Source organism: Zootoca vivipara, chromosome 6 (genome assembly GCF_963506605.1).
Source record: "Zootoca vivipara chromosome 6, rZooViv1.1, whole genome shotgun sequence".
NCBI classification, from domain to species: Eukaryota; Metazoa; Chordata; class Lepidosauria; order Squamata; family Lacertidae; genus Zootoca; species Zootoca vivipara.
In genome coordinates, this window is record NC_083281.1 from 26,035,907 (window position 1) to 26,053,669 (window position 17,763).

The 17,763-nt window shown below is 43.9% G+C and overlaps 1 protein-coding gene across 1 annotated transcript; it reads left to right on the plus strand.

The window, feature by feature from the left end:
- Positions 1–5,046, plus strand: LOC118087455 (protein NKG7-like). Its single transcript, XM_035120106.2, has 5 exons — positions 1–79; positions 1,196–1,423; positions 1,676–1,822; positions 2,705–2,818; positions 3,839–5,046. The coding sequence occupies exons 2-5, from the start codon at positions 1,246–1,248 to the stop codon at positions 3,877–3,879; spliced, it is 480 nt and encodes a 159-aa protein (XP_034975997.1). The 5' UTR covers positions 1–79; positions 1,196–1,245; the 3' UTR covers positions 3,880–5,046.
- Positions 5,047–17,763: the final 12,717 nt, after the last annotated feature.

Here is a 17,763-nt window from a genome sequence, read left to right on the forward strand (position 1 = left end):
GGGAAGCAGGGAGAAGAACTGAGCTGTGAGCTGGAGACTTTCAGTGTGCAGGAACATCTCTCTGGAGATCTGACGTGGGGTAAGTAGATGTGTTGCCTGGAAGAGGGGCTTATCCTGGTTGCCTTCACCTATGCTTAGCCTACTCGTGATAGAAAATGTCATCAGTGATCGAAGTTCTGCTGTGGCTCTGTGATTGGAGAAACCCCCCTCCCCTTGAGAGGACAATTAGGAGAATGGGAGAGGTGAAAGACCTCAGAAAAATAGGGGGAAAGATACCGGGAAATTGGAATGTATGGGTATGGAAGGGATGGGGATGGGGTTGAATGGGATGGATATTGGGTTAGATAAGTATCCTAAGACACGAGACCAGAAATTAAGAACTACAGTTAACTCTTGGACAATGAAGTAAGGATTTAAACTTTAAACAAAGGACTGGGGCCGAGTATGAAAGGAGGATAGAAACATTACTGAATAAAGATAAAGCAGATATAATATGTTTACAGGAAACTCATCATACAAAAGAGTTAATGAACTCAAACTGAGAGGTATAAATAATTATGAGAAATATGCTACTTCAAAATCAAGAGTAGCAACTATAATTTCAAAGAGATGTGGGTTTAGTATATTAAAGATGAAGAAAGATCCTGAGGGAAGATACGTTATAATCCAGAGAACAGTGGCAGGGGAAGAAAGCACTATGATTAATATTTAAGCTCCTAATGAAAATCAGGTGGAATTTTTTGGTAAAGTGTTTAAGGAAATGGAGGACATTCAAAAAAGCTATATGATTATGGCAGGAGATTTCAATATGGTATTAGATAGGTAAAATTCTAACCCAGAGGAAAGCTGTAATAATGCTACAGGATTAGCTAAAATTATTTGGGGGGGAGGTATGAAAGATGTTTGGAGAGTGATGGGGGGGGGACAGAACTAGAAATATCTTTGTTTCTTTTCTCCAATGCATAAGATCTATTCAAGTATCGATTATATATTTGTTTAAAAAAACTTAATACCTAAAATAACGAATATGGAAATTAGAATAATAAAGGTAACCAACCATTGGTCAATATGGTATTAAAAATAAGGAAGATTATAAGGAAGCCAGAAAATGGAGGTTAGATATGAGGATCTTCAATAATGGTTAAACAGTAAATAAGATAGGGAAAGAATTATTAGACATATCTCCCTTCCCCAGGTTCGGCATCCCAGTTACGCTGAGCAGTCACAGATCTGACCATTCGCACGATGCAGGCCCTGCAGATTGGCGCCGTGGTTTGTGCTTTCATCAGCCTTCTGCTGCTCCTCATTGCCCTGGGCTCAGACTACTGGGTGGCAAATGCCTTGAGCAACACTGGCCTCTGGAAAGGTTGTTTTTATTATGGGGCAATTTATACTTGCCGTTCACTTGGGATGAATGTGAGAGGTAAGTTTTTTGTCTTCTGCTTGGAGTACTAGTGGTGTAGTATTCAACTGTAACTGGGGGGGGGGGCAGCTGACTGATCCTCAACTCCCTGAAAATCCAGTGAGACTAGGGATAACACATTCACTCCATGCTTTTTTTTGGGGGGGGGGGAATTAATGTTTTGATTAAAGTGCAATGGGATCCAGCACAAAATGGCTGTTGTGGGCATTTAACCTCCTTCCTCCTTTCTCTTCCTTCCTTTCTTCCTGAAAGATTTCATCCATGCTACCCGAGCCTTCATGTTCTTCGGGTTGGTTGCTGGAGCCGTCTCTTGCATTGGTCTTTGCAGCACCTTTTTCGGCTTGCAATGTGGCTCCATCTCCAAGGCCAAGGCCTCAGCCATAGCCAGCATTGTTGCAGGTATTGTGGGGGGTCATAAGTATCTTCTTCCAGTCAGTTCAAGCCCCTCAAGCCCCTGAACACAAAGCTGGAGACTGTGCCAAGCTGAACTGTCCACACAAAATGTTCTTGCTTGAATCCAATGAAGTTATACTTTGAGCAGACCCACTCAAATCAATGGTGAAAGGTGTTATCCAATCCTCCTCTGCCCACCTCCAGGGTTTTGCGAGCCACCTACCAATGGATATGTTGCGGGGCGGGGCGGGGGGGGGGGGCAGAGACCAGGATGATCAGGCCCAATTCCTGGCTGGTGCTTCACTCAGGTTCAGATCAAGGCCATGCTACTGTATGTGGGCGGGGAGACTGGTTCCAGATCCAATGGATGCTTGGCCAGCTCAGCCCTGCTTTCTGCTTGCCCTGGAAGCACATCCAATGGATATGTTGCAAGTGTGGGAGCAGGAGCTTCTTGCAGCCAATCAGAAGCCACGCTTTGGTTTCAGAACTTTTTGGAATTAATTCAAAAGGACTTCCGGAGCAGATTCCTTTCGACATTCAAGATATGACCTTATAGTATACTACTACTACTACTACTACTACTATATTTATAGGCTGCCCACTCTGGGTAGCTTCCAACAAAGGACAACACCAAACATTATAAAAAACTAAAATGTAAAAACAATTTTAAAAAGCAATTATAAATAAAAAAAATATGGTAGTTTAAAACAACAACCCTTAAATACAATCAGTTCCACTTGATCCTTGACCCCAGCCTCGTAGCCATCTGGAAACCAGGGCACATCTTTCAGCCACTGCATTTCACTAGCTGCAGCTTCTAGGTCAGACTGGAATATTTAATGTACAGTACAAGGAACTTTATATTTTAATGTATTTTTTTCTTCCTAGCTGGTTGTGTCCTGATTGCCATGGCCACCTTCACAGGGTGTATGGGAACAGAGATCAGTTATGGATGGTCTTTTGGCTTGGGCTGGGCCTCCTTTCCTCTCTTCCTTATAACTGGTGAGTATGTGTCAAGTGGGAAATGCTGAAAATGTACATCTTCATTTAAAGGTTTGCCTTCACACAGAGTTGCCAGCTGCATTCTTTCATTACCGAACAGTCTGGGGCTGAGCTACACATTTAGCATCATCATGTGGTCGTGCCCCTGGCAGTGTGCCACTTTGGCTGTGGACAGAGGCTCATATATTGATCAATCCTGGTGTGATGTGCTGTACACATAATACCACTACCAGCAAAAGAGGAAGAGGGTGGAATGTGAAACTGCAAGCATGGATCACCTCTGGGTGTTTTGGCCTTGAAAAGCATTCAGAAATGTCTTTCTCCCTTGTTACCAACACTCTGAGAGAATCAGGTTTCATCAGATTCAGCTTGAAGGGCAGGGAAAACATCTGAATCAAGTTTGACCTGAGTGTGTCAGTAGGATTTCCGGACTAATGAAATGCATTTGTGCCAAACTTCAGCAATTTGGAATTCAGTGGCCTAATTTCTTACAAATGCTCCCAGAGACTTTGGCTGAGTACAAATGATATTCTAGTATGAATCGAGACTACTTATTTCATTCACAGACAATCTGTATCTATTTTTTGATCCCAAAAAGCACTTCTTGATAAATGGGTTTATGAACAAACAAACAAACAAACAAACCCTACCCGTCAGACATTAAAAAACTTACCTAAACAGGGCAGCCTTCAGATGTCTTCTAAAAGTCAGATAGTTGCTTATTTCCTTGATCTCTGATAGGAGGGCATTCCAGAGGGCAGGCGCCACAACTGAGAAGTAAAAAGGCTCATTGCAGATAGGTTTAGCATTATCCCACAATGCATCTATTTGAATACTTATGAAAACAGATGGACGCATGCCTGGCAAAAGGAGTCCCTTGTAAAAGTCTCAAAATGAACAAACAATGGGGCATGATTTCCCTGATGAGAAATGAAGCTAATGCTGGGATCAGTGATATCTCAGTTAGTGTTTTATTCTCTGCTGCCTATGCCCTCACAAGTTCTTTTTCTCTCTTGATAGGTGGGCTGGCTTTCCGCCTGAATGCTGCTGCAACAGAATGAGGAAAAGTGTGTTTTACAATTTCAGATGAGCTATGTTGATGTCACAGACACCGTCTGCACTGGGACAAGTTGGGCCTGGAGGAAATGACTATACTTTCGTGATGCAGCTGATACATTATACAATAGCAATGGTGTTAAGGAATGGCAAATTCACAGCACATTGGAATCCGTTAACTGACTACTGACCTAGGCAACTTTGTGCCCTCCAAATTTTGTTGTGTTACAAATTAGGGCTGCCATATCTTCAAAACCAGAGAAAAGGACATTAAAAAATCATAATTGATAAATAATAATAATAATAATAATAATAATAATAATAATAATAAAGGGGACGGTAGGCTCTGTGAAACTGCTCAGCTGAGCAGTTAAAGCGCTGGGCTCTGTAAAACTGTTTGGCTGTGGGAGCGCAATTGCTGCTCCCCACATCTCAGCAGTTAAAGGAGGCCCCAGCCCGGCACTGGTTTGACTGCAAGCAGTGGGGGGGGGCTGGGGCTGGGGCTGGCTCAGCTGGGGACTGGGAGCTCTCCTGTGTCCCAGCTGAACCACGCAAAGGAGCCCTGATGCTCCTCCCACTCGGAGGCATGCTGTTTCCGCTTCCAGGGCGCAACTGTTCATGCTCCTGGAAGGCAGTTCCCGAGCGCACCTGTGCTTTGTCTAAAACCAAAAAACCCTGGACATTTTGGCAATTTTTTTAAAAATCCCCTGGACGGTGTTTTCACCCTTTAAATACCAGATATGTCCTGCAAAATCTGGAAATATGGCAACCCTAGTTACAACTCCCATCATCCTTGTCCGTTGGCCATGGACCAGGCTAGCTGGGGCTGAATGGAGCTGGAGTTCAACAACATCTGGAGAGCAACAGATAGGCTACTCCCAATTCAGAAGGAAACCTTTTTCATTCCCATAAAAACATTTCTTTTTACAGGTTACAAAATATTTACTAAACACGTGCTAGTATTACGAATTAAGAATGATGCTAAGCAGTATTATTATTCATTGAGTGGCTGGGTTAAAGTAAGGAATGAGAAAGACAGGCATCTTGTAGGAATCAAGCAGAACGAAATTATCCATGGATGACATTGTTTGTTTTGAGTTTTGGCCATCAAATTCTATATGTGCAAATGACTATTGTGCTTCTTCTGTTTGTCTCACATCATAGCTTGTGGTTTTAATAAAGAATATTTTTAACATAAGCACACAGTTCCCCAAGCCTAAAAGGCAACCTCATTACAAAGACAGAAATATGCCTTTGGATTTACAGGAAACCTTCCATTTACGCATGTTCAAGTCATACATGACTGTGCATTCACGCATCACCGCAAACCCAGAAGTGGCATGGAAAGGGGGGCGGGAACAGGCCTAAAAGAGCATGGAAATGACGAAAATGGTGCGAAAATGGGGTCTCACATCCCAGGAGCCTTTTGCACTGAGGTTTGAGGCCTGCAGAGAGTTCAAGTTTGAGAAAGGAGATTTGGAGGGAGCAATTGTGGTGGAGTTTGGTGGAGTTTTGGGTTACCAAAAGGGTTTCTGAAAGCTTTCCAGGGTTTTAGAGGGTGCTTGCATGCTTTTTCGATGGTTTTCTGCACACCTGCAAACATCCCTCCAAAGACATCAGATGCAGCACAGCTATTATCTACATTACTCACATGCAAGTTCTTCCTGATTTCATTTCTGGCATTTTAATCAGACCTGACTGTGACAGAAGGTTCACCTAGATGACCTATTTATTCATCCTGATATGCTTCCAAAAAAAGTAAGGTGGAGATTGGCTTAAAATTATTACAGTATTACAATGTCCAGTCTTTATTGAGCATCCATTCATCCAGCCTTCATCTTCATTTGTTTGTGGGGTGTTTATATCTCTTCCTCGTCATCAATTCTTCACCTCCCACCTGTCAATGTGTTTGCCTCCATTCATAACAACGAATGCCAAGGTTGTATCCAACTAAACTGACCGATTGAAACTAATGGATCTACACTGGTAGGTTGGCATTAGATTTAACTCTCTGTCTCCACCTCTCTCTTTCTCTCTTAAAAGTAGATCTTTTGTGCGTGTTCCAGGGTGAAAGACCACTTTAATGCACTTTATTTGTGCAAACCTAAATGTACAGTACACAAAACATATTTCTGTTTGCCCAGGCATTTGGTAGCTGAAATGTATAGTTCCTGGCAACCCAGAAATCATTAGATGAGAGAATGTGGTTGTTCTTAACTGTTTTTAGATTATCTTAACTACTGAGTATCTTAGGGTAACAGTAGCTACCCTAAGTTTGGCGCATGGGCTCTGCAAACCCTCCTCACCCTGTGCACATGCCTGGCAGCACTGGTTATGAGGGCTGGGCTGGTGCAATGTGTTGCATTCCGGGTGCAAAGGAAGAATTGGACTCTGAGATTAAAAGATACAGACACGAGGTTTTGACCAGCAGAACCTCTGGGAGCAAGTGCCAGCCCCACTCACAGGCCCAGGTGTTTTTATTAACAAAGGAATTTCAACACAGCATACGTAACAACCAATTAAATCCTCTCTGGTCATTTCAAAAAGTATCCCCAAGTGGGGCAGAGTAAGGTAATAATGAACTTTACACTACAAAGACTACTTTGAAACATGCATACATAATAAACATAGCTGCCAAGTACCCCGTATTTCCCAGGAAAAACCCCATTTTTCCTTACCGTTTCCTGGCGGTCTCCCGTTTCAGCTCCTCTCCCATTAATCTCCCTTATGTTGGCACCTGTCGGCAGCCATTTTTTCTGGTGTCACTTTGCCCATCGATGGGCACCGAAAATGGTCAACACTGGCACCAGAAGTTGTATCTACGCACTTCCGGATATGTGCGCCGGCCATTTTTTATGCCCATAGGGCAAAGCAACACCGAAAGTTGCGTCTACGCGGCTGTCAATCCCGGATTTCTCCATGAGAGACCTGGCAGGTATGATAATAAAACAGATAAACAGGAGGCAGTCAGGAATGCGCTTTAGTAAATCCCGGGGGTGATTACCCCAGGAAAGGGAAAGATAGGTATTTATCATCCCCATGTTAAGAACTGGTTTCCTGACCATAAAATCTACCTACAGAGTAACAGAGGTACATCAACGCTTTCTACTTAACTTTATGCTACAAAGGAAGGATGCCTGGTAGGTAAGCAAATGGTTTGTGTGAATACATGACTTGTCAGGCTTTAGAGAGAATGGCAGAGAGCACAGAGGCTTATGGGAAGGTGCATAGCCTTGTGGGATTCTATCAGAAACTTATGCATATGAATTACACCCAGTCCAGATGCGTTCATCGGCATGATGGCATAATTCATATTACGTAATTCCTCATAGTAATCCGACATGACCACCACATCAGTGGGTTCTGTTGACCTTCCACGCCGTGCCGTGCTTCCGCCCGGCATGCACACATATGTGCCCCAAAAGGCCGCTGCCAGGAGGGAGGGCAAATGCTTTGGGAGCAAATCCTTTGGGAAGAAGGGTGAGATATAAATTGAATGGATAATCGAACAAGAATGGGTGCAAAGTACAGTGAGCTGCAAATTGCATAAGCTCCAGTACGTCCCCTAACAAAACACAACTCCTTGGGTACAAGTCCAACTTCGCCAGAGAGTGGAAAGATAGGGATTGAGATAGCCAAGTTAGCCCTAGGGGTGGGGATTTGATTCAGTTTGCATGTAAAAACAAAAAACAAAACCCTGACATGCTGACATGCATTCTACTCCTATTGATCCAGAGTAGGTTCCAACTTATCTAGCAGAGTAAAAACTTAAACAAGACAAATGAGCATAATGGTCACAAATCCAATACATTCAGGATTGGCACTGTCCATAAGAAATCCAGTTGCAGCAGACTTAACTTAAACTTACAATAACTTATAATAAAACTAAAATTTTAATACTATACTATATACAGAACACTACACCAGAAGGAAAGAGAGATAGAAAGTGAAACCCAGGCTCCTTCTGGCCTTATGAATATAGCCAGCATGACCTTGACAAAAAAGAGAGAACAGAACCAGTTTAAGCCAGCTGTACTCAGCTTCTCTGAAGGACTGACTCAAATATCATGAACCTTCCAGGACATTCAGTACAGGATCTCAAAGCAGCTATTACAAAAGAATTTCAGAAACAGACTTGAAAGAGAAGTTGCTGAATTACAACTTATCACTAAACTGAAAACTATGGAGAGACCTAGTCTTAATAGAAATATTGGATTCCTGTCTCATTACATGTGCTAATCATCTGCTTACTATCCCTTGCTTTTTTCCTGTGGGACTAATTGCAGTCGTTAACAGTCCTCAACAGGTTTACCACACCCATTGAGTCAATCGCCCATCTCCTACTACCCTCCTGAGAAGAACCCCACCCCACCCTCCCACTCTATATAAGGGTCTGGTGACTTCTGTTTCAGTGTATCTGAAGAGGTGTCTAAGTGCACACAAAAGCTTATACCAAGAATAAACTTACTTGGTCTCTAGATGCTACTGGACATCTTTTTAATTTTTTTATATATTCATGAAATGTTGACACTCTTTTGTAACTCTGCATTCAGATAAAATATGTGAATAGTTATAGAGACCTTTGTGGGGTTTGAAATCCCCACTTCTATATCTTCCACAAGGGATTCGCACAGGGTGGTACTGATGTTGCCAAGCTTCTTGTTGCGTTTGCAGATATCTTTGTAACACAGAGTGGTCTGGTGCCAGACATCAGCTCCTCATAGAGCACGTCCTTGGGGATCCTGCCATCTTCCATTCTGTGATCATGACCAAGCCAGCTGCTGGCAAAATTGGACTTGCACTCTAGGAGTTGAGTTTTGTTAAGGAACCTACTGGAGCTTGTCCAGTTTATAGCTCACTTTACTTTGTAACCATTCCTGCTTGTTTACTCATTCAGTTTGTATCTCACCCTTCTTCTCAAAGCATTTGCTCCCAAACATTTCTCCTTCCAGACCTGAAGGTCTGTTTAATAATGATAATGATAATAATGATGATAATGATAATTATTATTATTATTATTATTATTATTATTTATACCCCACCCATCTGGCTGGGTTTCCCCAGCCACTCTGGGCGGCTTCCAACAGAAAAATGAAATAAAATAATTATCAAACATTTAAAAGCCTCCCTAAACAGGGCTATTTCCACTTCTATGCAATAGACATGACACTGACCGTCCCCTATGTGCACATGCACAGTCGTTCATGCCTTGAACGTGCGTAAATGGAAGGTTTCCTGTATATCCAAAGGCATGTTTCTGTCTTTGTAATGAGGTTGCCTTTTTGGCTTGGGAATCTGTGTGCTTGTGTTAAAAATATTCTCCCTCCTTCCCCTTTGCTCTGTCTTCAAAGGTTACAACACACGAACTTGCAATAGCAAGAGGAAATGAAATAACCTGCTTGTCACATTTGCAGACATCTTTGTAACACAGGGGAGATAGGGAGATCAGCAAGGGAGATAGGGAAAGATACAGGAAACTGAATGCAGATTTCCAAAAAACAGCAAGGAGAGACAAGAGGGTCTTCTTAAATGAGCAATGCAAAGAAATAGAGGAAAACAATAGAATGGGGAAAACCAGAGATCTGTTCAAGAAAATTGGAGATATGAAAGGAACATTTCGTACAAAGATTACCATAATCAAGGACAAAAGTGGTAAGGACCTAACAGAAGCAGAAGACATCAAGAAGAGGTGGCAAGAATACACAGAGGAATTATACCAGAAAGATATGGAGGTCTCGTACACCTCAGGTAGTGTGGTTGCTAACCTTGAGCCAGACATCTTGGAGAGTGAAGTCAAATGGGCCTTAGAAAGCACTGCTAATAACAAGGCCAGTGGAAGTGATGATATTCCAGCTGAACTGTTTAAAATTTTAAAAGATGGTGCTGTTAAGGTGCTACACCCAATATGCCAGCAAGTTTGGAAAACTCAGCAATGGCCAGAGGATTGGAGAAGATCAGTCTACATCCCAATTCCAAAGAAGGGCAGTGCCAAAGAATGCTGCAACTACCGCACAATTGCGCTCATTTCACACGCTAGCAAGGTTATGCTTAAAATTCTACAAGGCAGGCTTAGGCAGTACGTGGACCGAGAACTCCCAGAAGTGCAAGCTGGATTTTGAAGGGGCAGAGGAACCAGAGACCAAATAGCAAACATGCGCTGGATTATGGAGAAAGCTAGAGAGTTCCAGAAAAACGTCTACTTCTGCTTCATTGACTATGCAAAAGCCTTTGACTGTGTCGACCACAGCAAACTATGGCAAGTTCTTAAAGAAATGGGAGTGCCTGATCACCTCATCTGTCTCCTGAGAAATCTCTATGTGGGACAAGAAGCTACAGTTAGAACTGGATATGGAACAACTGATTGGTTCAAAATTGGGAAAGGAGTACGATAAGGTTGTATATTGTCTCCCTGCTTATTTAACTTATATGCAGAATTCATCATGCGAAAGGCTGGACTAGATGAATCCCAAGCCGTAATTAAGATTGCTGGAAGAAATATCAACAACCTCAGATATGCAGATGACACAACCTTGATGGCAGAAAGCGAGGAGGAATTAAAGAACCTTTTAATGAGGGTGAAAGAGGAGAGCGCAAAATATGGTCTGAAGCTCAACATCAAAAAAACCAAGATCATGGCCACTGGTCCCATCACCTCCTGGCAAATAGAAGGGGAAGAAATGGAGGCAGTGAGAGATTTTACTTTCTTGGGCTCCTTGATCACTGCAGATGGTGACAGCAGTCACGAAATTAAAAGACGCCTGCTTCTTTGGAGAAAAGCAATGACAAACCTAAACAGCATCTTAAAAAGCAGAGACATCACCTTGCCGACAAAGGTCCGTATAGTTAAAGCTATGGTTTTCCCAGTAGTGATGTATGGAAGTGAGAGCTGGACCATAAAGAAGGCTGATCGCCGAAGAATTGATGCTTTTGAATTATGGTGCTGGAGGAGACTCTTGAGAGTCCCATGGACTGCAAGAAGATCAAACCTATCCATTCTTAAGGAAATCAGCCCTGAGTGCTCCCTGGAAGGACAGATCGTGAAGCTGAGGCTCCAGTACTTTGGCCACCTCATGAGAAGAGAAGAATCCTTGGAAAAGACCCTGATGTTGGGAAAGATTGAGGGCACTAGGAGAAGGGGACGACAGAGGACAAGATGGTTGGACAGTGTTCTCGAAGCTACGAACATGAGTTTGACCAAACTGCGGGAGGCAGTGCAAGACAGGAGTGCCTGGCGTGCTATGGTCCATGGGGTCACGAAGAGTCGGACACGACTAAACGACTAAACAACAACAAATTGTAACACAGAGTGGTCTGGTGCCAGAAGCCATCTTCCATTCTGTGATCATGACCAAGATAGCTGCTGGTGAAATTGGACTTGCAGTCTAGGAGTTGAGATTTGTTAAGGAACGTACAGGAGCTTATCCAGTTTATAGCTCACTTTACTTTGTTCCCATTCTTGCTTGTTTATTCATTCAATTTATATCTTACCTTTCTTTCCAAAGCATTTGCTCCCAAACATTTCTCCTTCCAGACCTGAAGGTCTTTATGCAGTAGACATGACACTGACTGCCCCCTCCCCCGTTGCCCACATTGGACCTCCATCTCCAAACGCCCCCCAGTTTTACTATCAGGTGAGAGCCATCACTGGTAGCTACTGTTACCATAAGATACTCAGTAGTTAAGATAGTCTAAAAACAGTTAAGAACAAACAGTTAGCCTGGTCCATGGCCAACGGACAAGGATGATGGGAGTTGTAACTAGGGTTGCCATACATCCAGATTTTCCAGGACATATCTGGTATTTAAAGGGTGAAAACACCGTCCAGGGGATTTTTTCAAAAAAAATGCCAAAATGTCCAGGGTGTTTTGGTTTTAGAAAAGCATAGGTGCGCTCGGAAACTGCCTTCCAGGAGCATGAACAGTTGTGCCCTGGAAGCGGAAACAGCATGCCTCTGATTGGGAGGCATGCTTCCATCTGTTTTCATAAGTATTCAAATAGATGAATTGTGGGATAATGCAAAACCTATCTGCAATGAGCTTTTTTACTTCTCAGTTGTGGCGCCTGCCCTCTGGAATGCCCTCCTATCAAAGGTCAAGGAAATAAGCAACTATCTGACTTTTAGAAGACATCTGAAGGCAGCCCTGTTTAGGTAAATTGTTAATGTCTGATGTTTTATTGTATTTTTAATATTTTGTTGGAAACTGCCCAGAGTGGCTGGGGAAACCCAGCCAGATAGGTAGGGTTTTTTTGTTTGTTTGCTTGCTTGCTTGCTTGCTTGCTTGCTTGCTTGCTTGTTTGTTAAAAAACCCATTTAACAAGAAGTGGTTTTCGGGATCAAAAAATAGATGCAGATTGTCTGTGAATGAAATAAGTAGTGTGTCTCCATTCATACTAGAATATACCATCATTTGTCATAGCTGCCAAGTTCTCCCTTTTTTTAAGGGAAATTCCCTTATGCTGAATAGGCTTCCTCACGAGAAAAGGGAAAACTTGGCAGCTATGTCATTTGTACTCAGCCAAAGTCTCTGGAAGCGTTTGTAAGGAATAAGGCTAGTGAATTATGAATTGCTGAAGTTTGGCACAAATGCATTTCACTAATCCGGAAATCCTACTGACACACTCAGGTCAAACTTGATTCAGATGTTTTTCCTGCCCTTCAAGCTGAATCTGAGGAAACCTGATTCTTTCAGAGTGTTGGCAAGAAGGGAGAAAGAAATTTCTGAATGCATTTCAATGCAAAACACCCAGAGGTAATCCATTCTTGTAGTAAAGAAGCACATCCAGGGGACTGGTTCAAATTCCACCCTCTTCCTCTTTTGCTGATAGTGGTATTGTGTGCACAGCATATCATACCAGGAAATTGATCAATATATGAGCCTCTGTCCACCGCCAAAGTGGCATACTGCCAGGGGCACGACCACATGATGATGCTAAATGGTAGCTCAGCCCCAGACTGTTTGGTAATGAAAGAATGCAGCTGACGACTCCATGCAAAGGCAAAGCTTTAAATAAAGACAGACATTTTCAGCATTTCCCATTTGACACATACGCACCAGTTATAAGGAAGAGAGGAAAGGAGGCCCAGACCAAGCCAAAAGACCATCCATAAGAGGCATTTGATCCCGCACGCCCTGTGAAGGTGGCCATGGCAATCAGGACGCAACCAGCTAGAAAAAATACATTAAGATATAAAGTTCCTTGTAAATTAAATTTTCCAGTCTGACCCAGAAGCTGCAGCTAGTGAAATGCAGTGGCTGAAAGATGTGCCCTGGTTTCCAGATGGCTACGAGGCTGGGGTCAAGGATCAAGTGGAACTGATTGTATTTAAGGGTTGTTGTTTTAAACTACGTACCATATTTTTTTTATTTATAATTGCTTTTTAAAAATTTTTTTACATTTTAGTTTTTTATAATGTTTGGTGTTCTCCTTTGTTGGAAGCTACCCAGAGTGGTTCTAGCAACCCAGTCAGATGGGCAGCATAGCTGCCAAGTTATCCCTTTTTTACAGGGATTTTCCCTTATGCTGAATAGGCTTCCTCACGAGAAAAGGGAAAACTTGGCAGCTATGATGGGCAGCCTATAAATATATAACGTAGTAGTAGTAGTAGTAGTAGTAGTAGTAGTATATTATAAGGTCATATCTTGGAAGTCGAAAGGAATCTGTTCCGGAAGTCCGTTTGAATTCCAAAAAGTTCTGAAACCAAAGCGTGGCTTCTGATTGGCTGCAGGAACTGATTGTATTTAAGGGTTGTTGTTTTAATTTACGTACCATATTTTTTATTTATAATTGCTTTTTAAAATTGTTTTTACATTTTAGTTATTTATAATGTTTGATGTCTTACTGTGTTGTCATTTGTTGGAAGCCACCCAGAGTGGTTCTAGCAACCCAGTCAGATGGACAGCCTATAAATACATAACTTAGTAGTAGTAGTAGTAGTAGTATACTATAAGGTCATATCTTGGAAGTCGAAAGGAATCCATTCCGGAAGTCGGTTTGAATACCAAAAAGTTCTGAAACCAAAGCGTGGCTTCTGATTGGCTGCAGGAAGCTCCTGGTTCCGCCCTTGCAACATATCCATTTAATGTCCTTCCAGGGCATGGAGAAAGCAGGGCTGAGCTGGCCAAGCATCCATTGGATCTGGAACCAGTCTCACCGCCCACATGCCGTAGCATTGGCCTTGATCTGAACGTGACTGAAGCACCAACCAGGAATTGGGCCTGATCATCCTGCTCTCTGCCTCCCCCCCCCCATAACATATCCATTGGTAGGTGGCTCCAGCACTCTGTTATGAAAAATGTACCCCCAAATGTGTTGCCTTTTAGGAAGGAGAGACGCGGGTCGGAAGCTCCAAAAGTTCAGCTCCTCCGGGAAATGACAGAGACCACACAATGCTGTCAGGGGGGAAAAACTGATTCCTTTATTACAGAAAGAAAGAACTACAGCTGTAGGGTCCCTGCCTCAAAGAATGCAGGAAGGACCCCAGGAAATGGTGAACCTCCCTCTTATACCCTCCTGTCCCCACGTGAAAATCCCTGGACTGGGAGGGAGGGGAAGGACAAGGAGAATGGGTGGTGATGGGATTAACTGGGTGCAGAGATGACTATTTCTTCATATGGTGAGATGTCAATTGCTCTCCTCCCGTTGTTGATGGTGTTTCCCTTTGTTTGATCAGTCTAGATGGGAGTTGAGGTGGCCGGCAGGTGTTTTCCCCCAGGTCACGCAAGGATGATCCCTGGGATTATGTAAAGGGTGACACTTCTGGAGGTTTGAATAAACTGTCCCAGTTAATCCATCTTCGTCCATGTGTGTCTTTTGAATCAGGGTGGCGATGCGGCAAGGTTCAGGTGGGCTGGGGTCATGCACGGGTTATGCAGCATTTCCTTTTACAGGAGACATATCTAATACAGAGAATCCTATGCAAAAGGTAGTAGTCCTGATATATAAAGGTTCTAAGATATAAAACAGCAATTCTAATACAGAGAGATCCTAGCCTATATAAAGCAGCAATTCTAATACAGAGAGACAGCGGATAGATTTCCTAGAAACGTTAAAAGGCACATAATGAGGGAAACGTGTCGAGGGTACATCAAGGGATACGCATAAGGATTTCATAATAAGAGGACATATAATAAAGGCAGGGTTCATGGTAAGAGAACATGTAATAAGGCTGCATTATTAACGTGAGTAGAAAGGTGTCGCTTTGGATTTGGGCGGCTTTCCCCCCTCCTTCTCCTGGAGACATTGTTTCGGAGGCTGTGGCAAAACTATCCTTTGGCTGTCAGTGTTGCCTTTGGCTGTAAGTGTTGCAATGTTTACCCACACCTCATTGAGTCCTGTAAAAGGATTAGCAGGATATTGGTGGCTTGAAATGTGAATCTTTGGGAGATGTTTGCATATGCTGATCATTAGGGCAGGGTTGCATCCGAGCGGGAGGGGTGCGGGTCTCTGGAGTAGAGCAGAGGTGAAGAAGGTGGCGTTGCGAGGGATTCTGGGTAACTTGCAGCTGTCAGATTCGGTCACCCCTCTCTGTTCATTAGTAATGGTGTCCTGCAACACACACACACCCAATATGATTTTATAACAACTCGCAAAACCCTGGAGGTGGACAGAGGAGGACTGCAAAGCACCTTTCACCATTGATTTAAGCTGGTCTGGTCAGAGTATAGCTTCATCAGACAGTTCAGCTTGACACAGTCTGCAGCTTTGTGTTTAGGGGCTTGAACTGACTGGAAGCTTATGACCCCCCCATAATACCTGCAACAATGCTGGCTATGGCTGAGGCCTTGGTCTTGGAGATGGAGCCAATTTGCAAGCCGAAAAAGGTGCCACAAAGACCAATGCAAGAGACGGCTCCAGGAATCATCCCGAAGAACATGAAGGCTTGGGTAGCATGGATGAAATCTTTCAGAAAGGAAGGAAGGAAGAGGAAGGAAGAAGGAGGTTAAATGCCCACAACAGCCATTTTGTGCTGGATCCCATTGCACTTTAATCAAAACATTAATTCCACCCCACCCCCACCCCCCAAAAAAGCATGGAGTGAATGTGTTATCCCTAGTCACACTGGATTATCAGCTGCCCCCCCAGTTACAGTTGAATACTACACCACTAGTACTCTAAGCAGAAGATAAAAAACCTACCGTTCACATCCATCCCAGGTGAAGTACAAGTAGAAATTTTCCCAATATTAACACAAGCTTTCCAGAGGCCACTATTGCTGAAGGCATCTGCCACCCAGTAGTCTGAGCCCAGGGCAATGAGGAGCAGCAGAAGGCTGATGAAAGCACAAACCACGGCACCAATCTGCAGGGCCTGCATCGTGCAAATGGTCAGATCTGTGACTGCTCAGCGTAACTGGGATGCCGAACCTGGGGAAGGGAGACATGCACATTATTCCACATATGTTGCAGTTTATGTTTGGGTGTGCTTAAAATTTGCATATGTGTCAAGAGGCCTACTGCAGATTGTGCTGTCATGAAGATGTCCTCACGCTGTACATTTAACACCTCTCTTTTGCAGGTTCTCAGGACGCAAGATAAAAAAAAAACACACACACAACTCTGCTGCCTTTCACCACCCTGTTCTCATAAGTGGTCCCTCCTCCCAAAATAATTCCCACCTTGATCCTCTGAAAACTGCTGAGAGCCTTGGTGGACCACTTACCGTCTTTCCCCTTTTTTAAGACACCGTCTTATAACTTTTTTTCCTCAAAAAAACACAGGGTGGCTTACTTTCGGTGGGATGTCTTATTTTTTTTATTACCGGTACAGTTTTTACAGCTCAGGGCGCTGGCTCAGGGCGCTGCTCGGTTCTCTTGAGTGCTCGGCGCTGCAGCAGCCACTGGTTCCGGGTGGCAGGGCAGCAGGCATCCTAGGCCGGGCCAGGCAGAGGCCGCTGGCTCAGGCGCTCCGCCTGCCGCTGCAGGGCGCTCCAAGCTCCTTGGCCAAGCCAGGCAAGGAAGAAGCAGTGAGCCCAGCGGTGGCGACAAGCACAGAAGCGGCAGGGCGGCGATGGACGAGAAGGCGGAGCGCGGGGATGCAGCCAGCAAGGCGGGAGCGCGATCAGCTGTTAAGCGGAGCTCTTGGAGCGCCACTTCAGAGCTGATCGCGCTCCTGCAGTGCCAGCTGCATGGAGTGACTCTGTGAGTGGAGGTGCCTGTGGGGGTTGGTTTCCGCGGAGCGGAAGTATGGCTTATTTTGGGGGTATGTCTTATATTTCTCAAATGCTTAAAAACCCTGCCATGGCTTACTTTCTGACTACGTATTAAAAAAGGGGAAACAGGGTACTAATTTTACCTGCCTGTTGATTAGCAAATGTAATACGCTTTGCCCTCTTGGTTTTTTCCACCTCCTTCAAAAACTTGATGTATAATGGCTTCACAGATGGACTGCCCTAAATGGACTACATTCCAATTTATCTTCCCCACTATTTTTCTGAGGCATTTCACCAGGGCCGTCTTAAACCTATCCAGCGCCGTGGTTCAGCAATCCCTCCGGCGCCCCCACCTCACCCCCGCTTTCCACGGGAGCCTCCGGGCTGCGGGAAACTTACTGGGGTATGTGACAATAGGTCCAAAGCACGGGATTGAGATGCACTAAATCCTGCATATTCTCCCCACTGGACTGTGATGCGTCATTTTCTAAAGCATTCTCATCCAGAGAACTCCTTTTCACATACACTCACATTACCTCTCTATCCGGGCAAGCAAAGAGCATGATGGATGAAATGTGGTTCAGAATGTGGCTTACTCAGTGACTATGCGTGATGAGGAGCTTCTTCTTGGGGTGAGATGCTCGGGTGGGCCTGGCATCCGAGGTGGAGGGGCTGTCAAGTTGGGCATCCTTAACCTTGCTCCTAGGTGTTACATCCTGCCAAACTTATTAGCTGCTTTT

Bases quoted from the DNA above. Each gene is read 5' to 3' on its own strand.
- LOC118087455 (XM_035120106.2), top strand. From the start codon at position 1,246: ATGCAGGCCCTGCAGATTGGCGCCGTGGTTTGTGCTTTCATCAGCCTT. The intron at 1,424-1,675 runs GTAAGTTTTTTG...TCTTCCTGAAAG, and splicing joins ACTTGGGATGAATGTGAGAG to ATTTCATCCATGCTACCCGA. The intron at 2,819-3,838 runs GTGAGTATGTGT...CTCTCTTGATAG, and splicing joins TCCTCTCTTCCTTATAACTG to GTGGGCTGGCTTTCCGCCTG.